The following is a 25,414-nucleotide window of genomic DNA, read 5'->3' as shown; positions in this document are numbered from 1 at the left end:
TAGAGGCGACGAAGTTACCACATTGTTTTGTCGTTGTCTTTATGTGTTTGTCTATGTTGTGCTAGTAAATGCTCTATGTGCTGTCTGCTTCTTGTGTTTGTGTTTCTAATTCACATCAATTAGATGCTCTAATTCGGCTTTCCGACTGGTCTCTTGCTTCCTCTTCATAGGAGGTGTGCAGCTCTGTCCGAGATCTGTTGAGCGACACATCCGAGGCAGAGGAAGGCGCGGAGGAAGGGCACAAGGCGAAGTGGGTACAGCTTGTCGTGGACCTGGCGCTTAGCATGCTGTCCATGCAGAGCCTGCACGTGCGTGCCATCGCCACAGCTGCATTTGCACTCCTTCATAACCAGCTGTCCGACGAGTCACTGGCCCTGCTGCTTGATGTGAGTTTGTGTACTGGCAGTGCACATAGCACAATCACTTGCACAACCCGCTAGTGAATGAGGTTACGAAGGCATAAAGTGCTTTTTGTAAATTAAAGTAGCTATGGGTGGGGGCTGCATACTAATTCATATGTGCAAACCTCGTTATGAGCCATTGGCATTGATCAGAAGGTGATACCTCATGACTGTAGCCAGCCTGGTTGACGTACTCATGAGGATTGTGTTCATTACATAATGGTGGACTGGAAGTAATACTTTTGAGAGAACCTGAACTCCTAGCTCATGCATAACTGGCATCAACATCACATGCTGCTGCTGGGCGTAAGGTCGTGGTTTGATTCTCGGCCACCACCTCATGCTGACGGTGCAGATTTCGAAAATGCACATGTACTTAGATTTAGGTGCATGCTAAGGAACCCCAGGTGGATCAAAACTTGTGCGGAGTTCTCCATTATGGTGTCTCTCACAGACCCAGCGCTATGAGAAAACGGTAGCATTGGGTCCTCACCGGGCCCCGTTGGTGACACAGTATACACTTTGTCAGTTGTGAAGCACTGCCTTTTAATATAACGGCTTACTAGTCCAATTTGTTACCATTCACAATGTAATTGCAATGTTCCTACATGTTAAAATAACCAAACTTGCTAATAAATGCATGTGCATATCATTATTTGATATTCTATTCGATATTTGAAGCCAAGTATTGGTATTCGGTTTGTATTTGAAAATTTTTATATTTGCGAATCCCCAAAAATTACAAATGCTGGAATCATCAGGGATAATGTTAGACACTTACTCAGACCAGAGCTCTGTGAAGTCAGCTGTCAGTGTCCCTGTAAATTTTGTTGTGCAGTAAATTTATGGCACATGTTTCTGTTCATTGTTTCTATGCAGGTCTTTTCTCCGAAAAAAAGTGGTGATGAGAAGCAAGAAGAAGACAGTGATGCTGATGATGAAATGGATGATGGTGGTTGGTGGCCGTTATTTTCCTTAAGTCGAAGCTTTCTTTGTGAACTGCACCATGATTTAACAAGTCATCGCCATTGTCGGTGTGGAGTGTCTTGGCGAGTAGAAGGTGTTGTTCCTCTAGCCCCAAGAACAATTTGTGTCACAATGCTTTGTGCGCTTCCACCAATGAAAGTGTTCGGTCACGTGACGCAAAGCTTGGTTCCCACCCAAAGGTGTTGCCTTTCGTGCATCATGGATAGCTAATGACAAATGGGCCATGCAGTTCCTGCTGACAGCGTTTCTGATGCTGTACCAAGCTCATTATCTTTGCACAGTGCCAGGAATGCTTTCAGCCAATTTATCTTATTCAGGGATATGTAAAATCTCAAGACAATTGTACATAGGTATCACCGTAAGTGATCACTCAAGAATATAGCCTCTGAATCAAACTTACATTTTCTCCACGAGGTATGCCACCGCACTTGATGACTGTTACGGGCAGGTTACAGAGTATGCCTGTTGCCGAGAATTGCTGAATGTTTCTTATTGTGATATGTCGTTTTGCATTGTTGGCTCATCAAAGCTTTGCTTGCACCGATTTCCATAGTGCATGGGATTTGCAGTTTTTGTTCTGGAGGCCATACCATGGTGGTGCACTCTGATCTGCTCTTGGACAAGTACTCTTCCAGTTAAGCACGCTGGTTGCTGATGCAAAGAGTGCAATTTGAAAAAGACAATTCTTGAGCAGGGTAACTTTGTGTGTAATAGGAACAACTTGTCAAATCTAGCTGTGTTTCTGTTGCAGCATCGGACAACTTAATGCAATTACCCTGATATAGTCTGCTTGTTCATTTTAATGAGTTGGCAGCATCGTATGTAGTCGTGGACAGCCTAAGCTGAAACAACATAACAGCAGACGACAGATACTGGTGGCATGGCCCAGCTGCGAGAACAGAAAGCTGCGACGAGATAAAACGTGTTTGAGAGTGCCCTTCGCTGCTGCCGTGCAAATCAGCCAGTTTTGTCTTCTACGCTACTGAGCAGCTATCACGCATGCATTTTCTGCGGTCTACCTCATCTGGAAACCTTTTGTCGCGTCAAGCCAATCTTTTCATGGCAAAAGTGAAGATTGTTACAAGCCATTCCCGTACATTGGAGAAGGCGCCAGCAAGTGGAGGAAGACGACGATCGAAGAAGCGCTCGTGTGGTTGTTCTGCCATCCAGGCTTCGCTCTGTATATGTTTCATCAATTCATTTTCCCATCAGGACAAATGGGACATCATGACACCTGAAACACATTTGTTACCTAAGCCGTAGATGGCAGTTGCTAATCTTTTTTTTTTTCGAGAAGCGCGTACCGATAGAAGAATGGATTGCTATTATTTAAACGTCGAAAGCCAGGGTACCGCAACGTGAAATTGTAAAAAAGATGTGCCGGTCATTGGCAACGGTAAACCGAATATGCCAAGCCTTAGCCCAAGAAGGCCATCTCCACGATGCCCCACGCCTCACGTCTTCTCGAGCGACGACGCCTGAAGACGACCTGCTAATTGTCGCGGCATGTGTAGCAGAACCCTTTCAGACGGCAAGAGAGATTTGCGACAACCTCGGTTTAAACGTGAGTGAGCGGCTGATTAGGCATCGTCTGGAAGAAGCAGGCCTCCACAGCTGTATTTTAATCCAAAAATCCCTTCTCTCTGCTCGGCACTGCCAGTTACGCCTCTCGTTCACAGAGCAACATCGCACCTGGTCGGCGGCCGACTGGAACATAGTGGTGTGCAGCGATCAGAGCACCTTTTGCACACGCTGGGATCAGCACCACTGAGTTTGGGGGCTTATGAATTATCAGTATTTTTTATCTTCCTTGATGTTCCTGGATGAATTTCACTCAATAATAAGAAGCTGTTGATTATCACCAAATAATTTATAAAAGCTCGTTTTAAAATTAGCAAGAAAATTCAAGCGGCTTATTTCTTTATTCTTTACAGGTATCACCAAGATTACGTGCATGGTGTGCAATCCAGCGGGCACTGCGCGGTGAACATGTGGGGCAGGTTGTCGAGCGAAGGCTTAGGTCCCATAAAAAGTATAGAGGGGCGTTTCAATGCTGAGTTTTACTGTGACGTCATAGACACCGTAATGGTGCCCTTTATTCTAAATGGGCCGGTTCTGGACGGGTGTTTTGTATTTCAGCATGATGGAAGTCCCGTGTGCCACTCTAAACAGGTTAAAGCTCTCTTGGAAGATAGAGGATAGACTCTTGACTGACGTCCAAACAGCCACGATTTAAACATAATGTATTTACTCACGTAATGAACGCACTCACATAATGAACGCACCCCCAACTTTCGTCGTCAAAATTGAATGTTTTTTCTCCCACGTAATAAACACACCCTGAACTTGCTGCCGTGAAGTAGGAGACACACAGTACGAGTCGGCGTCCGATATGGTGTCCGGCGGGTGCAATTGTGTGGGACGCCGTATCATACCGTGTGTCTCCTACTTTTATTGTGATAATCATATGGACACTCCAGGCACATTTTTTGCTGTCGGCGCTGACGATTGCGGTTCTATCTCTCACGTTCGAGGGAGGACAGCGGGGAGGAAACGCGCCGTAGTTTGTCGCGCGCATGATGCCGGTGGGAGGGGAGGGAGGGAGGGAGGTGGCGCAGCAACTGCACATTGCGCGGCTGCACGCACCCTATCTTGAAAGCGATCTGCGTCGGGGGCTGAGTCTAGGTGCAACGGCGGCTTACACCTTTGTGCGTGCTCCGCTATCACCGCTCAGTTTGCATTGAAGCGATACACGGCATGAAGGTCACTTCGCTTGCTGTTGCTGCCGTGCTTCCTCACACCAGCGTTTCGACAGTGAGCGTCCGCAATCATCGAGTGTGATTGGTTCATGTTTGCCTGTGCACACTGACACCATGCTGTTTAAATTACTTTGCAAGTTTACACGTTCAATCAATAATACTACCCTTAATTTGTATAGCTGTCTAAGCATTTGCTATCGCAATCGATGGTTCACTTTTGAACGAAACTGCAACTTTTTTAGAGGTGGCCGCGGGAAAAAAAAATGAATAAAAATTTTACCCCGCATAATAAATGCACCCCCCAACTTTGCGCATATTTTTCTGGGAAAAAAAGTGCGTTCATTATGCGAGTAAATACGGTAATTGAAAACATCTGGGCACTTATGAAAAAGTCACTGGCAAAGAAACGCTTGCCAACAGCAGTGCTGATGATTTGTGGGCGGCAGTCGCTGACAAATGGAAGCGGCTGCATCAAAGCGATGTGGTTGCGTCCTTGCCACACAGGATGGCTAGCGTAATTACAGCCAAAGGAGGCTCTGGTAGGTACTAAAACAGAAACATTAAACGTGAAAAGACTGCTGCAGCAAAAATAATGTGTTCTTCTCATGTGCTTTTATTATTTGATGCTGACTGCATGCACGCTCATCTCACCACAATAACTAAGGAAATTAGGGTTAACAAAGTATAAAACAAATCTGTTGTCAAAAATATGGTTCATTTCATCACTCAAAGCGGTGCTGATCCAGTGCATCACTTTTAAACATAAGCGGGTTCCAAAAAAGTCATTTCTAGATAAGCGAAATCGGACGAAAGACACGTGCGCTAACAGAACGATCCATTGTGCAGCAGACGAAACTGGCTGATTCGCATGGCAGTAGCAAAGGGCACTCTCGAACACATGTTTTATCTCGTCGCAGCTTTCCGTTCTTGCGGCTGGGCCGCGCCACCAGTATCTGTCGGCTGCTGTTATTTTGTTTCAGCTTGGGCTGTCCATGACTGTACACCTTCTTACAGAGTGCAGGATCTTTGTGTGGGGAACTTCTTCACCATGTATGCATTTAATTTTGAAGCTTTTGTTTCCAGAGTCAACGCTGTACCAGCTGTAGTAAGCCTCAAGAACAGATGTTTGACAGTGTGGTAAAAACTGACATTGCTCGTTGCAGATAATGGTGCTTAAAGGGCTAGTTTAAAAGGATGCTTTGTGTTAATTGTTTTAAGAATTTCTTCACTGCAATCTGCAAGCAACGTAACATGGTGACATATACTCAGGATCACTTTTCTTTTTTCAGGTGCTGAAGATGGCGTGGAGTCTGAGAGTGAAGAAAGTGATGAAGACAGTGAAATGGAAGGCGAAGAGGACTGCAATCCAGATGAGGAACTGAGGTCAAGACTAAGGGCAGCATTGGGAAATGCAGCTGCTGATGACGAAGATTCGGTATGTTCCTCATGCTTTATTTCTTTAATGCTCAAGCTTACCTCTTTCCATACCGTGTCCATTGGGCATCGTTAGCCAATTAATGATGGTTTGAACCGCCGCTTTCGAGACTTTACACATTGCTCACGGACACACTGCGCTATCAGACGTGAAGGAGAACTACTTTTTTGTTTTCTAAGCAGTTTGCTTTTTTCCCGCCAGGCAGTGGTTTTTGAACACGCTCTGATGTTTTTGTGATCGTCAAAAGTAGAAAGCATAAATGGCCGCCTGCTATCCTTGGTTTGAAGCACTGCTTTCGAGACCTTCCGCACGCCGCTTATGGACAGACACTCTACGCCATTAGACATGAAGGAGGAGAACTATATTTTTGTTTTTTAAGCAGTTCGATTTTTTCCCGCCAGGCAGTGATTTCTGAATGTGCTCCAAAGTTTCATGATCGTCAAAGTAGAAAGCAAAAAATGGCCACCTCCACGAGCTGTGCGTGCGCTTTGAAAAATCGCATATCTCGTGATTTCGCTGTTTCTGCGGCTGATTTTATCGATGGATTGAGCAGTAGTGAGTTTGAGGATGCTGCCTTTTCGTCTGACTTTGGCTCCGAGAGCGACAATGATGCAAACCAGCCCGAAACATCGGCGGCCGCAGCTCAGCACGCCCAATGATAGTGCTTGCAGTTCAATTTTTGTAGTGGAGTACCTATTCAATGAAAAATTTGGATATTTTTCGGAGTTAGTGCCTATTAGACAGCAATACATTTCGTATATCTCAATTTTTTTTACATTTTTTTCTTAGCAGATACAAGCGTGTCTTTACAAACTTGAATTTTATACCACAATCTTGATTCTAGCAATCTATATCTTTTCTATGACATACATCTCTTTAATGAAACTTTTACGCGTGAAAAGTGTATTCATTCTGCTTTTTGTTTATGTACTAGTACTACATTAAATATTGAGTGCAGTAGTTCCTTCAGAAAAAAAGATCTCGCTTAACCTACAAAAAAAAAAAAAAAACACATCTATTTTCCCCATGGTAGGGAAAGAGTTAAACCATCATGTCTGTAGGCTTCACTGCAATGCTCAGCTGTCCCAGTGTCAAGGTGCAGGGACAGATATGTAGCAACCTGTCTTATCACTTACTATTATCTCTATGCTGTAGGATTTCAAATGAAACGCATTGTGTCATGCATTGAATATACAGCAAATGTCGGTATTCTAGGTGCGCATTTTAAATCTGCCTTTGCAGAACTTTTTTCTTCAGTGTTCTTAATTTTTATTTTTTAACGAGTTACGTGAAGGAGAAGCTCTGCATGTACATTTTGTTGCACTTCTTTCAGAGTGCTGAGGAGGTTGTGCCAACAGATGAACAGATGTTTGAGCTAGACGGGGCCATTGCAGAAGCATTTCGAGGTAGACTACGGCCTGCCAACAAAGAGAAGAGCAAAGAACGGACAGTCGGCATTCATTTTCAGACCAGGTATGCAAACAGTCTTCACCTGGTGTTTCTTTGCACCAAATGATGGCACGCATTAAGAGCACTGGCTTGCAATTTTGGTGTGTGTCTGAGGAGTGCATCTCGAGCATTTTTCAGTTGGGGAGAACGTAGAGGTGCATCAGGTCAGGCTGTTTGCTGCTAGGCATTCAGTGCTTCTGGACTCATACACTTGCAGGCATATACAGCAGATCCTAATTTGTTTTTCTTGGGGCTGTGTGCGTGCGTGTGTGTGTGTGCCTGCTTGCGCGCTTTCTCTCTGTCGCAGTAGCTGGGAAATGTGCGAAGCAAGCATGTGATTAAGCCCAAACACCACTCCACTTGAACAAAAACTAGAACAACTTTATCTCATTCTATTTCTGGCCATGAAGAGTACATTTGTACATACGCAAAAAAAAAAACAAAAAACAAAAAAACTAATAAATGTTATTTGAGTTAGAAATTAATTAGTATATTAACTTATGAATTAGTAATTGGTTTGCTGAGATATCCACAGCTGGAGGGAAACTTCACTCAAGCAAATCAGAAAAGCTATGCGCATAAATTTGCCTTTGCTTAAATAAGTATTATGAGGTATAAAACTTGGCATATCAAAAATGGCACATTGGGCTTTGTAGGGTTAAATATTAAACAAACTCCAGCGAGGGTCTCTACCCAGAAACAATTTACCTGGGAGTTTACTGAAGGTTCAAAGAAATTTCGGATCCCTGATAGCAGTTTTGAATGTATTCGTCACCTCAGACATAACTATGCCTTTCCTAATAGTGTATGATTTAATTGTGGCAGCCTGAATAGCTTTAGTACATGGTGCAGGGCATACACTAGAGATTTCATTAACATTTTCTTGATTATCTTAGAAGGGACATTTTACATTTTTGTGATTCTGCATTAAATTGACAATGTATCATGCAAAATCACAATAATATGTCAGTGTCATAATACACGGGGTCTGCGAGCTTATACTACCCAAAACACGTATGGATGGGGAATGTATAAGTAAGTTTCTACTGTAACAGAAAACTTGCAGCTTTATCAATGTACTTGAGAGTGAAACTTGTGGTTGTGAGATTAAACAGGAAACAATGTACCGGTACTGCTCAAGGCTGTGGTAGTGCATGTGGAACACAACTACAGTGCCAGATTAAACATAACTTTACAAGCAGGCAGGTTGCAAATAAACCTTGTGCTACAATGGAATGAGTACTTCCGATCTTGAGACCCCTGCAAGCAATTTGCAAGGTGATTTAGGTGAGATGAAATGTACAATTTAATCAAATGTAACTACCAAAGAAGCCATCAGTCACCGAAGCTGCAGGGGGCATGGCGAAAATCAGCTGATTGGTTCATGAAGCAGCTGTGATTTTTATGTTTATGAACAGAAAGTTGGTTTGTGCTAGTTAAAACATTTGGATTATTAATGATATTTAATACCAGGCATTGCGAATTTGTACACAGGTACAATGAAAACAGAAATAGTATTAGAGGAAATTGAAACCTATAGTATGAAGCAGGAGCAAATTTGCAGTGGTGAAAAGCGTTTTGCCGTCACCAGCTGCTATCTAGAAAATCGAATTCTTTCTTGGATAAAGAGAATAACGATGGGAAACTCACATGCTCATAATCATCACTCAGCATCGCTGCTGCTTTGACAATTGCTGCCTTACGAACAGCACTTGAGCTCCCGTCTCAAACAAATTTTTGTCTTGAATGCCAAGTTCTCGTAGTGGCCCTCCCAGTTTTGTACGTGCCACCGATACTTTGTTTTATACATAGCAGGTAACACTAAGGCTAGAGAGACTTCTCTCACTGTTTGCATCCATGACCAAAAAGTAGTGCATCAGATATCACAGAAAGATTATAGATATGAGACAATGAATGTGATGTAAAATTAAATCTTATGCTTTAATATCTCAAAATACGATGTATTGATTACATGAAACACTTCATAGATCTGAACCTCTTTACCACCAAACGAGTAGTTTGACATATTTGTGCAACCAGCGGCAGCAGTGCATCACTTGCTCTCGCTACAAAGACATAGTGCATCACATACTGGAAGCAGAAAGTGCACAGATAATGTCATGGTTAACAAAAACTTGCGTCTGCAAGTTGTAGTTGTAACACATGCAGTAGTTATTCCGTACTGTAAAGCATCATTGATTAAAAAAAAAAAAAAACTGCACCGAGAAACATGTAGAGTGAGCCTTCTATTGCTGCACTACTTGCTAGCTTCCTCAGCATTGCTTGCTATAAGTATGAAACAGGTTATAGGCTGGCTAAAAATTGGTATTTTATCTCCCACTCTTGCCAATCCATCACAGTTTGGCCCATAGCTCATCAAATATACTAGTACTATAGTTCTAAGTATGCAGCCTGATCCTTGCAGTGATTTGAATACCTCTGTTCTGTGTTTTCCTTTGTTCCTCTGACTGATGACTGCTTCCAGAGTTACTTTAGCAAACCAAGCACTTTGTTTACCAGTTTTCTTTTCATGAAGCGAATGCTTACATCTTGACTTGCACAGGAGTGACATTTTCTATCTGACCTGGAAATGTACTGTGGGGCAACTCGCAGGTTTGAGCTAAATGGTACTTCATTGGCTCGGTGTAGCACACTAATTGAACAAAGGACACGGGATGAACAAGGGCAAATGCTTCCGTGTTCGTCCCCTGTTCTTTGTTCACTTTGTGCGCTACACTAAGTTAATGACATTATGTGGCTTAGAGCAAGCATCTGTGCTAATGCAACCAGCGAATTGACAGAATGACCGTGTGTCCCTGTGAGCAGCTGTCATAGAAACTGTGCTTTGACCTATCAGTGGAGCTGTCTGTGCGTTTATGATGGTGTACGCAGGTGCCTGAACCTCCTGAATGGCTATGTCAAGAGTGGTGTGGCTCCCCTGCATCACCTTGTGAGAATAGCAGAAACCCTGGTGAAGGCATCGTCCTCAAGTGCACTGAGAGGCAGCCACGAAACCCTCAACGTCATCTCTGACACTTTGCACATAATTAGTGGCACACGAAAGGTGAAACAGAGGCTCATCCTTTCTTCACCCTGTATTTCTTCTTGAGTTTTATGTTGTGTATACAGGGCATTCCTGTTAACTTGGGCCAAAACTTAAAAACTACGTAAATGCCACATAGCTGCACAGAACAAAGGTTATGTTGTTTGCTGTCACTTGGAGATAGTACTATGATTATTTTTGCATTCTGCCTAATTAGATAGTTAGTAATAATTATCTAATCAACTTCTCAAATATTATAATTCGATGAAGAAGTGTCAATGAGAAAAGTGTGGAGCATGAGAAACTCCCGATATAGCTTTCTGTTGCTCAATACATGCTACATAAAAGTGTTTTTCTGAGCGTGAAAGACGCCCGTGAATACACGCAAACTGCCTCGAGCGGCCAGTCGTGAGGTAATTTTGTGTGTATTCGCAGGACTTTAAACCTCACAGCTTAATTTTATTTGGCATATTACCAGCATCCACTGCTTCCTGAAGATGTCCTTCCTGTTATGGTCTCTGATTGTACTGCCAGTATTCATAAATAAATGAATACATTTAATTTAGTACTTGCGTGGGTTATTGTAGACAATATCGTTGGCCACGATTGAGCCCAATTTGTCGGTGCAATTACGATCGCCAGACTCATTGAAGGAGATCTTTCTTAAAACTTCGAATTCTGTGTAGCATGACCAAACAAAAGGTGCACACGCTGTACACTTTGGGTATGATGGTGATCCATCAGTGGCTCGAGGCTTGCCTAGATGTTTTTTGTGCTGATGGCTGTGGCCGTATTGAGCAAAATTTTATATAGCTTCTGTCAATTTTATGCATATGCCACATAGCTGCTGCAGCGCAGGACAGGTCACTTGTTTGCTCCTTGCAAAAATGCCTGCCAAGACGCACTAATGGCTTTTTAATATAGAGAATGTCTTAAAAATCATTTGAATTGTTTGCTTTTCTCAGAGAGATACATTGCCACAGAGGCATGTGCAAATAATATTGGAAGTAGACGCCATATTTCAAGTTCTTCAAGGCCAACTTGAATATAGACGAGCCTAAGTGTGTATGCATGGTTTTTATTTAAGGCACTGTAAAACAAAAGATAAAAATGTGCTTCGTGCACGCATGCAGATGTTTACAGCTAGTAAAACATACTTGAATTTTTGTGTAAAATTTATTTCGATAATTAAAGCAGAACTCAACAGCCATGTGAAGTAACGATTGCCATAGGTTCTCATTTGGCTTTTTTTGTGTGTGTGCAGTTTGGCGCCATTTTGGATGTCCGCAGTGATGTTGAGTCTCTCACGTCCACTGTGATGGAGCAAGTGACTCTGGGTAAGCAGCACAGCTGTTCATCATTTGCATGCCTCGTAAAAGTATTCCTGGCAAAACCTAGCAAAGTCGATCTTTGTGCTTTTGTTTGTTAGTGAATTATGCTATAGACACTGGAAGCCATCGGCCATTTTGTGCGCCGACATTGCTTCAATGTGAGATGGGCAGGTCACTTGTCTCTGCCTTGGGATGTACTATATGCTTCTTATACCGAATGTCACTTTGCCTTCTCATTTAATCACCCTTTCTCTGTCCTTTTCACAGTGTCGCATGTTGGGATGAAGAACTCATTGAGCGCCTTGTGTGCATTCTTGGTAAGTGTGAGAGATCAGTCGGCAAGAGAGATGTGCATGCCATCATAATTATGTAATTACAAAATTAACAGAGATGTACGAGGGGCATCCGTGGAGTAAGTTACGATACATTTTTTCTGAGGCAGAGAACGTAAGAGAAAAAAAAAAAAATGTTTTGTTATCAGATGTCCTCTACAAGTGTCAATTAATTCTGTTCAGTTTAATTTCATGACATGCGGCGCTTCTGGCAGAAGTGACATACTGGTTTTAGTCACTGGAGGCAGATTAGCATGAAACCAGCACACAAGACTTAGCTGTGCTATGAAAAATTCGTAAGAATAGTTAGCATCTGTAAATACAGCCGATGCATCACTTTGTCTGGCAAAGTAAACGTTGTTTGTTTCTTTCAAATGTGGGTACCTGAGTTAAAAATAATTCAGAACTTTGTGGATGCCCTCTTATAATCATTGAGTAATTGTGTAACAACATGCATCACATCATAATGCAGCGAACATGATGTCTTGCCTGCGCTGATTCTGCAAGCTTCTTTTTCCTCACAGGTTCGCTGCCACAAGAAAATTTGCAGTGAATTGGTATGTACAAACACATTTCGTTGAACTTTTTGATTAATTAGGAATGGTTTGCACCACATCATAGAATTTTACTATGGAAAACTATAAAAATAAGGTTACAATTTCTAGTGAAACATTTCCTATAGACTGAACGTCAGTGTGCTACAGATTAAGATATGCAACAGTTTGAAAGTCGTAGGTTGAGCGTGTCTACTGCAAAGGTCACAATTTCAGGAATGATCCTCTGAGCCAAGTTAGAGTGTCAACTGTTGGTGGATGTCTGTCTAAGTGACATTGCAGAAAGCATAGTTGGCCCTTTAGAAGCTCGTGCATTTGATAGATGGCTGGGACTAATAGGGTCACTGAGAAAGGTGGTTGTGGAGAAACATTAACTTATGTGAGCACACAAGAACTACACTGCTATTCCTCTGAAGCCACAATCGTAGTTATAGTCAGTGACCGGTGATGAACACATCCGCAAGCCTTTCCTCAAAGGGAACATGTATGCTTGTGCAATCGCTTTGTCTGCTGTCCCCTTCTTCTTTCTTATTTATTCTTGCCCTACTGGGGGAGCCTTTTGTGCATCAGGCGCGAGTGATAGGTCTGTGAAGGGATCAGTCACTCCATTAAGCCTTTCCTGGCATCCTCGACATCTCGGCAGTGACATGCACCGACACATAAAAAGAGAAGGGGGGGGGGGGGGTAATGGTAAAAAGGTACTTTGTGCACAAGGCCAGTGAAATTCTAATCCTAATTCTCTTCTCAGTCTTAATTCGCTTTTCAAATGAAATTTTTGTGCGGCGAGCTGTCTTGTCCACCCCCCACATTTGGAGATTTTGGCTCATAGTGTGTGCGGTGCATGACCAACATGACCACATCATGCTCATTTTTGCTGAACATCTTGGGATCCTTGTCTTTCTGCCAGTGGAATTTCTAAGCGAACTATTTCTTGCAAGTGCGGAAGGATAAATGGCCAGGTGCACCACATCTTTTGAGGAGGAGGAGCCTCTGCTGCATTCTTGACTTGTCACGGACTATAATGAAGTTGCATTTTCCTTATTATTATTGGACATACATGCACCCCGAACTTGATCAGGGCAGGAGGCCAAAGCAGATCTAAAGCTCTACTCGAGGCATACGGTAGAGACAAGGAGGCGTTGTTCGTGGACACAGCGGAGTACCTGAGTCACGAATCCTACGTCGCGGTAGTAATAAACTCCGACCACGAGTGCATAAGCGCGTGCTCGATACACTCTAATAATAGTGAAATTGCAGAAGAAGTAGCTATTGCCCGGGCCTTAATTTCCCCCAAATGTAGATACGTCATCAGCGACTCGCAGTCGGCCATCAGAAACTATGCGCGAGGAAGAATATCGCCCGAGGCCGCTAACATACTCCACGGGAAAGCCCAGCTCATATCATCAGAGGAATTCGAAGAGAGATACATCATTTGGTTCCCAGCTCACACCTCCTGCGAGTCCCCCGCTCCCAACCTCAACGAGGAAGCCCACTGCGTCGCGCGAGGTCTGATTTACCGCGCTCGCGAAGAAGCTTCCCCCCGAAGGAACGGGAGGGGAGGCCTGGAAGGAGAGGGACAGAATGTTCAGATTCTGCGACATCACCCGCTTCTACCAAAGGTCGAGGTGCAGATTCCCACCTCCCAGCTCCAAGTTAGACAGATTTTAGGCGGTTGACTGGAGGCGACTTCAAACTAGAACCTTCCCCAACCCGGTGCACCTACATCGCATCTACCCCGAACTATACCCAGATGACTTGTGTAAATTATGTAGGACAGAACATGCCGCCCTAGAACACATTCTATGGGATTGCACACATGTACAAGATAAAAATGCAGTCTCCTCAGAACAGCTTGGGTCGTGTTGGAAAGCCGCGCTGATCAGCTCAGATCTGCAAGACCAACTATGGGCCATCCAGCGAGCTCGAGATGTGGCCGGGAGACAGGGTCTCTCTACCGCCTCTGGCGCGGCCTAGGCCCAGCAGGCCTTAATCCGCTGGTCTCAATAAAGTTGTTTCACTCACTCACTCATGACGAATAAAACCACCAGTTGATAGTCAGTGCCCATGTTGTAGTCATGTTGTCTGTGCTGTTTGTTCAGTATGTCGATGTTCTACCAAATAGCCCAAATTAGCACTCTTGTTATTATCGGGCTTCAATTATGTGCCTGAAATGCTCGTTTAGTATTACATGCTTGTAGGCCCTGCTAATGTAATGTCCAGGGATCAGTAAATGAAAGAAAATAATACATGCGAACAACATCTGTGGCATGTTGGAAAGCGCTCCTTTCTTTTTTATGCTGTGGCTCTGTGGAGCTTAGAGCTAACAGCATGCTTTTTGCCCGTCTGGGTGTTTGCAAACACTTATGCTTGGTTATGCTTACTGGCATCTGCAGGGAATTTTTTGGCAATTAAATGACTTTGTAGATTCCCACGGGTATACTGTATAGCATATTAGCCATGCATGGAATTTTTCTTGATTGAAAGAAAAAAAAAGTTGAAAATTGAAAATTTTCATGTCTTGTGATGCTTCTTTGTTACAATGAATTCGCTACATAACACACTTTTGAAGAAATCACTTATTGAACAGCTATAACAGAATATTTCATCTACTTTCTAGGCTGTCAAGAAGGTTGACAAGCTTTGGTACATGCCACTATACATGAAGACGCTCGACTCCTACTTGGATGAAAAGTAAGCTGTTTGTTGCATAAGCTGCATTCTTCTCTTGAAGGGACCCAAAAACGATTTTGAAGATTTTGTACTGATGTACTGAGTCGTTAGGGTAGGTCCTTCTGATCTTAAGTGGCACATTTATGCATCCACGTAACGCGTGGAATTTATTATAAGGTTTCGAAAATGTGCATCTCAACCGATAGCAGCAACGCCACTCCCCTGAGTTTTCGGCCGCCCCATTACAATTTACGTAGTTAGCGCAATTGACATCAGTTGCGTGAGCTAGAGAGAGAGGTAGAGAGAGAGTGATTGATTGACAGCGAAGAAGAAGGCCTGCTTACTGCACTGTAACTGTCTAGTGCGCTGCTGCAACCTAGACATTGGTCAGTAGTGTGGGGAACAAGAAGGGACGGAAAAATGACAGAGATAAGAAGGAGAGACTCGTCAAAGCTGGGACACTCACTTTGACAAATGATGTCACCAATTCGCATGTTTACACCTTAATTGCGGTTATAGCATGAGGTCCGTCATCTTGGGTAAGTCAGGTGACCTGTGTGGAGAAGCTTGCTTTCGGGTTCTCTATATTTTCTATTGACCAACGATTTGTAGAGTCATTTGGTATGATGCCTTGAGTAACAGCATATATGACCTTTCACAGTTTATGACATTGTTGCATTTGCCAGCCCACATAACTATTTTTTGCATAGGATCTTGCAGCCAATTCGGAAGAGGCTAGCCTCCAGAGTTCTTTTGCTATATGTTCTCAGTACTATACATGAATGTTCTTTATCTTTGTACTGTACAACCACAATTTCCTGGTATGCTTTTACATTGATTTTGTTTAGCATATGGCAGTGTATCTCAGTGTTTGAATGTACTACAGTGATTTTATGGTTGCACCATAGCTGCGGATTCCTTTTTGATATTTCGGTAACAAATGGGACAGGATAAGGCAGCACTTAAAACACTGTTGCCTCTGATGTACCTAAAGTTTCTCTAATGTTATTTGGCGCTCATGCCACTAAACAAAACACCTCTTTCTATTGGCTGTGTTGATTCAACATGTAATGCAGTGTTTCTCCTTTTGCAGCTCTCATATCAGCCCACAGCTTTTTGTGAAGCTTATGGAGGCATTTCCTGTGAGTACCTTTAACATTTCCTACTTGTTGGCACTGGTGAATATTTAAAGATGCAGCGCACATTATAAGCAACAATGCGACTTTTTGTTTCTGATAATTCACTTGGTGTGATGCAGAATTGTTTGTCAATTAATTTAAATTGAAGCAGTTTCTTTTTCTTCTTGTTTTTCCTGTGTTGGTTGTTCTTTGTCCATTAAGAGGGTATTGTAGCTCATTGTTTATTGTGTTAATTACTGTAAGTGCAACTCAATTTCTCTATTCTTCTTCAGTAAGTAGTGAGTTAACGCTCCGAGTAAAGGACTACAGGACTTGAGACCAGTGCTGAATGTTGCCATGGTTATCCCCGTAGGAACACTGTGACGACTTTATTGAGCACCTTGTGCCACGTGCAACGGACTGTGCTGAACGCAACTACAAGAGACTGCACATTCTTGGACTCCTTGTTGCAGCTCTACGAATTGTGCAGGTAACCAAAAATATGACTTTATTGTGTTTGAACAGCAAAATACTACAACCATGCATGTAACAAAAGGGGAAATGTTTGATGTGGGAGAAAAATTATTATTACTAGTTATCAGTTATTATGCACACAGTGATTATTATGCGAGCAAACAGTGTGTATTAGTACAGCCATATCTGCTACACAGAGGTTCAAGATGCACTTGCTGAGACAACTGCCTTTATTCACTGAGGCCGTGTGGATGCTTTTCAGTGCAGTGGATTGGACCTAAGGCCCCTAGACAAGCTTGTGGGGTCTCACACGTGCTCTTGGGACAAAGGAACGGCAACACAGTAGTGCAAACAATCAAAAGGGCATTTATTGCACCTTTCATACACTAATGCATGCTAGCCGAATTACTGCCCATAGAGCATTCACATGGGCGCGCGACAAATCAAGGAAGTCCGACTCACCGCGACCGGATAGCGAGCGAATATGTTCGCCCCATGCTATGACACTATCGCCTAGTCGTTCACGTGTACGGTCACGTGAACGGTGGCGAGTTCGAACGATCCGTGTTCGTCCATACCGCCGCCGCCGCAAAGCCACGCAGTGAAGCCGGATTACAGGAGACAGGAGCCATGAGAGGAAAACAACACCAGGGGATGCGTGAGAGTCGTGCATCCCCACAAGCTTTCTTACAGTATATGGTTTGAGGTTCGTGCCATTGCCCGCAATCCTTCATTTAGTCAGTCCAGTGCATCCTTCCATCAAGAGGTTTGCATTCCTGCAAAGCTTAGTCATATGGTGGCTGAGCTCGCTACATTATGAAGTGCGAAACTCTGCAAAAAAATTTAGCATTAAACTTGGAGCATGGTGCTACTTACAAATATGTGCCTTTTTGCGCTGGTAGTAATTCTGTTAAAAAAAAGAAAAAGAGAGTGTGTTGGCGGGGGGGGGGGGGGGGGGGCTTGTGTTATGTTTGTACAAATACAGTAGCTGTTTGAGCTGGTCATCAGTGCAGTGTTAACTGTGAGCGTGTTCTCTTGCTCTCTTGTTGTTCAAGGTGGATGCCAGCTCTAAAGAGAAGTTGACTCCAGCACTGGAAGCATTGAGTGAACTCTCAATAAAGGTAAGTTGTGCTTGATAGAATAGCATTTGTGGCAACAGAGGCCAGGCCAGTACTTTTATGTATGAAATTTCTGACTTAACATGACAGCTTTCAGTGCCACTGTAGAAAGAAATATAATGTTTATTGTCTAAGGAACAGTAATAATTCTTGTATAAGGAGCACAGCTGTCATGTCCCAAGCAAGCATGCATGAACAATGTGACTTTCTACCTCACCACTACATGGGCATCTGCCAGCATTTTTGTGAAGCCTCTATCTTCCTCAATTCATGCTCACCCAACGGTGAAGAGGAAATAGACACATCACTTTTGGATTTCTTCTAGGGTCATGACAGTTGCGCTCTTCCGCATTCCAGTACAGTAGAACCCCGCTGTTACGTTCCCGGGTGCTGCGTTTTCCCGGCTGTTACGTCGTTTTCGGCCGGTCCCGGCACAGCTCCCATAGAACCCAATGCATTGGTAACCCTGCTGTTACGTCGCAACTGTGGGACCGTTCCCGCATCATACGTTGCGAACTGCCACACCGCGCCGGCCCGAGCGGCCATTTTGACTTTTCATGTCGCTTGGCTTGGTTGTTTGACGATGGCATTGGCCGCCCAAAGTGCTGGGGGCGACATTTATTACGTATTTTCGGTTTCCGCCAGCAAAAGTATGGCCTTTGATATCCGCTTTTGCTATCTAAAGATGATGTCTATGACGCGTTGCGGCCCTAAAATTGGTTTTGGCTCATAGATGTTCCGTATAAAGTCCAAGGGCGATAACGCCGTCGCCGCGCGCCGTATGCTTTCTTTCGCGCGCGAGACGCAGTCGTCGGCTCCCCTCGCACGCTTTCACTCGCACATACAGCATACGTCGCCGCGCGCCGTATGCTGTATGTGCGAGTGAAAGCTTGCGAGGGAAGCCGCGAGGCCGTATGCTGTATGTGCGAGTGAAAGCGTGCGAGGGAAGCCGCGCGGCCGTATGCTGAATGTGCGAGTGAAAGCGTGCGAGGGGAGCCGACGACCGCGTCTCGCGCGCGAAAGAAAAGCAGATAGGAAGCGCGCCTCCTTCCGTTGCGCTCGAGGCACCAGCGAGGGGGGGGGGGGGGGGGGGAGGTAGCGGGCAGCGTTGTGCTCTAGCATCATACTGCGCGGCGGCGCGCGCGCGGTCCCGCGGGCCCTATCTTGAAAGCGATCTGCGTGGGGGTAGATTCTACGCAGTGTAGGTGCGTCGGTGGCTCGTGGCTTTGTGCGTGCTGCGTGTTCTCGGCGCTCAGGGTTGAAGCGATAGACAGCAGCACGAAGGTCACTTCGCTCGCTTCTGCAGCGGCGCTTAACTGCGCGTGTCCGCGCTCATCGAGTGTGATGTGTTCATGTTTGCCTGTGGGCGCTGACACTATGTTTGTTAATTAGTTAATAACCGAATGTTTACAAGTTTATACAGACTTTAAAACTACTATTCTTACTTTGTATAGCTCACCGCAATCGATACTTCGGCTGTCGGGCGAAACTACTTTTTGTCGCACGTAAGAATTAAAATAATATTGTGTGCAGTTCAACACTACTCCCATTTCTCAATTTTTCCTGTTTCCTGGCTCTTGCGTTTCTCCGGCTCTTACGTTTTTTTTTTTTTTATGGTCCCATGAAAAACGTAACAGCGGGGTTCTACTGTATTCATACCTGCAGAAATTAGCAGCATCGGCATTTTACAAGTCTGTAGGCGGCTATGAACTCTTTGAATAACTTCGTCTCATAATAAGAGAGATGGTCTCACTGCCTTTGTGATAGTGTTCATTAGTATTTCATGATTACTTGTCTAATAGCTGCCTTAATTCATCTTAATATGTGTGCATGGGAACCACTTTCTATATTCTCTAATCTATATTCTCTATTTTAAGGAATTTTTAATAAATTATTTGGAGTGCAAATTTCACTTCTTTTTTTTTTTGTGAGTGTATATGATGCCTGCTTGCTGTGCTTGAGATTTTAATTAGTTCTTAAACCTTAACATGCAGTAGAGAGAGTGGCGGGGCTCATACGTTGTTTTGCTAAACTGTGATAGTAGCCATTCCAAGATTAGCTAAGATTTCACTCACATGCCCGCGTTACTTTGAGGAAAGGAAAGATTAGAACACACAACCAATTCTCAAGGCATTTGAAATATTGTGTCACCATAATGCCTTTCAGGCATTTAGCATAGTTGTGGAAATTCATGTAAGCACAAAACAGTACAGTAAGCTCGGAATGGATGCAAGCTTGGCTCCTAGTAACAATACCAATGGTAGTGGTGGCAATGAGTCGCATAGTGAGAATTTTTTTTCAGGAGGGGGCACTCACTTGACCTGGGGACGGTGAGGGGGGAGCTGGGCAGGCCGCATAGTGGCACAGAAATTTCGGGAGGAGGGGGCATGTGCCGGGTGTGCCACCCTGAGGCTATGCCACTGATAGCAACAGTGATGTTGCTGCTGCTGCATGGCAATCTATAATGCAGGGACAACAAACCTGTGTGACTTAAGCACTGACTGGTAATGTTAACTGTTATCCTGTAGTGTGAATGGCTGTGATTGCATGTATGAGCTCTGTGTCTTTCTGTTTCCTTATCGTTCTACGTCTCCCTTTCCAACCTTCCTATTGCGGGGTCGCAAGCCAGATTTTTTGTTTTGGTTAAACGCCCTGCCCTGCCTTTCTATCTTTTTTTTTTTTTTTTCATCTTGCTTATGGCAGAAGTGCAATTTTTGCCATAGGTTCTGCATTTTTAAAAACATAAATGAATGCATTTCACTTTGCACAATTTCAGTATCAGGTATTCCACACCTTCCTTTCGTTACCTTCTAAGCAAAATATATAACTGCAGCTTTACTTTTCCAAACTTCCGTTCTTCTGTTGCTTGGTTGCGTCCTTTGCATAGCACTCTTAATGATATGATTCAAGTTTCTTAACCGGGCTCTCATATAATGCTTCTATGACCTGGTCGAATGCAGCTCCTGACTGAGATGGCAGAGAAGAGCGACCCCAAACAACACCTGCTGGTCGAACTGTGTGACCTGTTGCTGTTGGTTGCCAAGCAGTGTGCCAACATCGGCATGGAGGTAAGACAAGCATCTTGTCTTCGAAGAATCCTTTCTTGTTCCCACTTTTATAGTCTGCTCGTCTCAGTGGCATTGTAAATAACTCTTGTTCTAAAAAGATACTAGACACTCTTCACGTTGTGTGCAAGTAAGTTATTAGGGTACTTTTTTTTTTTTGACCGAATACAGTGTGCTTTCTGCCCACTTGGTGATGGGTTGAACAGATCAAAGTTGAACTTACTGAACCCTCTGGTGGACCGGCATTTCTCCATTTGGCCAACTATGGCAACTTGAGGTGGTAGTGGGAACAATGCGACAGACACGGGAAAATGGGCCCAAATCGCATTCAGCTTGAAAACCACCGTTCATCTGCCATGCTTCCAAAGATTAAAGCAAGGCAATGTTGCTGCTGGAGGATGGAGACAAATCGATCAACCATGGGCGAATAGGAGAAGTGTCAGCCTAGAGCCAACATTTCAACAAGGGGACACTTTTTTTCTCCTGAAGTTTGCCCTTTGGCATAGATGTTAATTTAAAGGGACACTAAGGGCAAATACTAAGTCGATGTGGACTGTTAAAATGCCATTCCATAAACCTCGCAGCACTTGTTTCATCTTAGTAGATTAGAAAAGAAAAGTCTTAGTAGATGAGAAAATCACGTCTGAAGGATCTGCGTAGCTTTAGCGCAATTCAAATCGCCCGCCCCCCGAGTGGGGGAGTGGTGACGTTGCATACGCCATCACCGGCCTTCACTGCCTTCGGTGGGTAAAATGGTGCCTGACAGACAGCACAAACGCAAACGCATGGACATGGAGAAACCAAGCCAAGATAGAGCGTTAGATTTGCTGCTGCAGCTGCTTTCGGTAAAGTGGCATGTACCATTCGGGCATCCCGCGACATCACATGGATGTGCAATTGTAACCAATGTAAAATTGCAACCAATGTGTAAAACTAGTGCAGCACTGTGTGATAACGAAACTGCTGAAACGCAAAAGCACAGGCGGTGCAGAGTGGAGTGGAAACAAAACCTTTCGACCGCCTGGATCGTTGTCATGGGTAACGTCAGTGAGTTTTTCTTTCTGAACATTGAATAGAACTGTACAAGTAGCATTTTATTTTGTCTTATAATACAATGCAATGATCTTTTTTATTACGAGAGGTTGAGTGCTAGGGACAGAATTAACAATCAGGAGTACCTACGTCATCGGGCTAGTACTTGAGTGTCCCAGGTGGGTGTCCTGCAATCGTGTCCTGCATTTAGCTTGATTTCTCGATTACTAAAACATTGTTCGCAATAATATTGACGCCTTAGACGTTCTCGAGCATTAGTCTATCACTTTAGCTTGACTTAATCTTTGCCTTAGGTGTCCCTTTAAATAAAAGCGTGGGCAGGAGTGGCTTATCGTCATCTACTCGTAGCTTGGCAGCTCTTAGTATCCTTTCCCAAGTATACCTCATTCCTGAACAAAGCCAGAACAAGTGGTGAATATTCGCTGTAGAAGATGGAGCAGTACACTTTAGGGTGACATGTCCCAGACAAAGACGAGTTGATACAGCTTTGGGCTGAGGTTTCTCTTGTTCGCCTGCTGGTAATCTTTCCCAAATAGAGTAGAAGGGCTGTACTATTTGAAATGTATGGTGGAAAACTTTATTCTTGCACACAGAGGAATGTTTCATAACAATACTTTTTGAGCAAGCTCTCCTCCTGCCTCTCCATAAAGAGGCAGCTCCTGGAAAATGCATAAACGCTGAAGGATGTCAAGTGATATTTCTTGCAGGTAAATAGCATAAAATCATAAGCCTACTTATAGTACCACTTATTTCACAAGGACAAACATAGCTAAACAAAGGAGATATTGAAATGCCTGTTTGGGAAACACCAAAAGAATATAGTGAAACGTCTAATTGTAGACTTTTTTTACAGCTTTCCAATGTGCATACTGATACCAATATCATTCACCAGTTCATGCCTAGGTATGATTTATGTAATGTGAGCACATTGTGTGCCTGCACATGCTTTCACTGGTGGTGGGAATAAACCTGCATTGAGATGGGCTGGTTTATCGAGTACATACTCGTATTGCCTTGGCATGTTTTTCTCATGTTCAGACAGCTGTACGTGACATTGAAGCCATTCAACTTAAGCGTGTTCATCTTTGTTTTTGCTGTTTACAGTGTCCCATTAGAGGCAACACTGGGCTTGAACAGTCACTGACGTCCCTGAGGAGTACTAAAATGGGCAAGAGAAAGCCACTCAAGATGAAGCTTAGTGCCCTTCTCAAAGGGTAAGTTTTCCCAGCACCTATCTAATACTGCTATAGTATTTGGTGACAATCTAAGAGTGCAGTGGCTAATACACCACTGCCTAACTCGAAGAGAACTTGTACAGATATATCAGCCATTTCATTTTCTCATTTCTGTGATGTCACAGCAGAGGTGATCTTTCACTATTACTGCCTCTCGGGAAGCGCAGTTGCACCACGTTATAACGAAATTGCATCTGACACAAAATAACTTCGTTATATTCAATATTCGTTATAAGCACATATTCATTACCTGCTGATATTGGTGAGAAACACTTCGAACTTACTTCATTGTATCCGTGCTCACTATTTCGAGGTTCAACTGTACCTTGACCTGCTAACGTTAATATTTGAAAAATATTGCAGTCAGAACACAGAACTTTTTTAATTTTGGATAAAGCACTAAAAATAGATTTATTATTCAAGATGTCGACTTTTCATTAAAAGTTTTACAGACTTTGGTCCACAATGGTCCTCTAAACAGGCTCTCAGCTCTAAAGTCACAGCAGGAAAAATGATCTGCACCACAGAAAAACAGAAACGTTTATGCAGCTTATTTATAAAATATTCATTTAACATAGGCTGAAAATTCAGTTACCATTGTGCATAGGTTCTATGAGTAGATGATGCTCCAGCATAAGGTCTGAATACGTTCGATCTGGGATAAGTAAAACTCGAAGGCGATCACAAAATAATTTGATATATAGATAATTCAAAATATAAAATATACCTATGTGAAGCTTATCCGAGATCTCCTGACGTCTCGGGCAGTTTCCCGTGACCATGAAAAGCGGGAACTTACCGATTAGCTTCTCCAAGGCTGCATCAAACGCTCAAAAGCTGGATTATTTTTTTCTCGCGAATGTTGCAAATCGCTTGCGTTGCGTAATGGTCTAATAGCCCACATCGCACAAATGCAACACCGTAGTGCACTGCGCGTGCGTAGAAGAGTGCTTTTCGGACATTTTTATTCAACATAAGGTAGAAATGGATGCACCACAGAAGCATGTGTTGCATAATCTGTATGTTTCGAAAAAGTAATTATTTTTAACAGCTTTCTGAGCAATCTGTATTAAGGCTGTTAGATAAGTTATTCCATAAAATGAAATACAGTGTTTTTTTGTAAATTATCATTAGTTGATGTGCATAAATAACTAATCCTAAGAATTTAGTATGGCTAGCTTTCAGTATGATTACTTGAGAGGAGCTTTTTGCATTTAGTAAAGAGCAAGTTCAATGAAGAAAAAAAAAAATAACTTTACCCTTATTTTGGAGATGTTCTCCAAGTAGCCAATGAAAGCCAGCTAAGAGTTTGGTTACCATTCTTGTGTTTATCATTTAACCTGCTGTTCCACGTCAAGAGTCATCTGCATATAGGACACATTATAGAAAGTCTGATACAAGGTAATTTACATACAATATAAAGAAGAAAGGAGCAAGAATAGGTTTTTGTGCACCCCTTGTAAATTCCATACTTTCTAGTATCTATCTGTCAATTCACAGCATCTTAACTGGTTAGGAGTGCCACTGATACTAAAGCATTAAATGTCATTAGTAGTACTGCGATTTATGACATCAAATGCTTCTGTTAAATTGTAAACACAGAATCGAATATGTTCATTCAGTATTAGTAGGGCTGATTCAGTGCTTTTTTCCTTTTATATACTATACCCATTTTCTACATTGTGCAAAGTAGTTTTCCAGTTATCTTGGAAACTGCAGAAAGCAGTGAAATAGGCCAACAACTGTCAACCAGCAACAAATTTTTCTTTTCAAATATATTGATTTTAATTTGCTACGTTTTAGAGTCGAGTCAAATGTGCCAGCTGAAAACATTGCATTTGTGATACTCAGTAAAGCCTCCTCAGCAAAATTTACAGAGGAGTTTATATTCTATCTAAGCCATTAAATCATATCTGGTTTACATTTGCCTCAATAATTGACTTCACTGCTTTTTTAATGGGCGGTTGTATAGTTGCTGTTGCAGTGCAAAAATGTGCATAGGAAAACTTATAATGCAGAACCTTTCTTTTTCTTGGCAGTGTTCAGACGAGTAGTGGGAACACAAGTGCAAAGTCTGCGAAATCCGAGAAGAGGAAATCAACTGGACTAAACGGCAATGCCACACCGAAGAAGCGTACAAGAAAATCTTGAAGCTTTAGTAAATGTGCATCTAGGCTGCATTTTATTTATTGTCTCATTTGATGCTCTTTATTTGATGCATAGGAGCCACATAAAATTGGTTAACTTGTTCTTTACTGGTATACATGACCCCTAAGTTCTTGCTAACAGACAGAGAGGCAGACAGACAAGAACTTTATTAAGCTCCTGAGGAGCCAGCCATTGGAGCCCCAGAAAGGAACCCTGGCTAGCTGTTGGCTAATCCCATGTTG

General features: G+C 43.1%; 1 protein-coding gene across 2 annotated transcripts in view; it reads left to right on the top strand.

Annotated features, from left to right (window-relative positions):
• Positions 1-25,204, top strand: part of LOC119445843 (myb-binding protein 1A-like protein) — a 49,237-nt gene extending 24,033 nt beyond the window's left edge. Inside the window, exons 17-31 of one of the 2 annotated variants that reach the window (XM_049663674.1) lie at positions 171-386; positions 1,281-1,353; positions 5,437-5,582; positions 6,916-7,055; positions 9,924-10,095; positions 11,339-11,411; positions 11,673-11,722; positions 12,262-12,294; positions 14,909-14,982; positions 16,055-16,103; positions 16,453-16,569; positions 17,609-17,674; positions 20,632-20,739; positions 22,894-23,003; positions 25,064-25,204. In XM_049663674.1, coding sequence (XP_049519631.1) covers positions 171-386; positions 1,281-1,353; positions 5,437-5,582; positions 6,916-7,055; positions 9,924-10,095; positions 11,339-11,411; positions 11,673-11,722; positions 12,262-12,294; positions 14,909-14,982; positions 16,055-16,103; positions 16,453-16,569; positions 17,609-17,674; positions 20,632-20,739; positions 22,894-23,003; positions 25,064-25,175 — 1,539 coding nt within the window. In that variant the 3' untranslated portion in view covers positions 25,176-25,204. Of the gene's footprint in view, positions 1-170; positions 387-1,280; positions 1,357-5,436; positions 5,583-6,915; positions 7,056-9,923; positions 10,096-11,338; positions 11,412-11,672; positions 11,723-12,261; positions 12,295-14,908; positions 14,983-16,054; positions 16,104-16,452; positions 16,570-17,608; positions 17,675-20,631; positions 20,740-22,893; positions 23,004-25,063 lie in introns of both variants that reach the window. The other variant, XM_037710146.2, reaches the window with a different exon arrangement.
• Positions 25,205-25,414: the final 210 nt, after the last annotated feature.

Source organism: Dermacentor silvarum, chromosome 3 (assembly GCF_013339745.2).
Source record: "Dermacentor silvarum isolate Dsil-2018 chromosome 3, BIME_Dsil_1.4, whole genome shotgun sequence".
Lineage (NCBI taxonomy): Eukaryota > Metazoa > Arthropoda > Arachnida > Ixodida > Ixodidae > Dermacentor > Dermacentor silvarum.
This window is presented reverse-complemented; position numbering and strand designations above follow the sequence as displayed.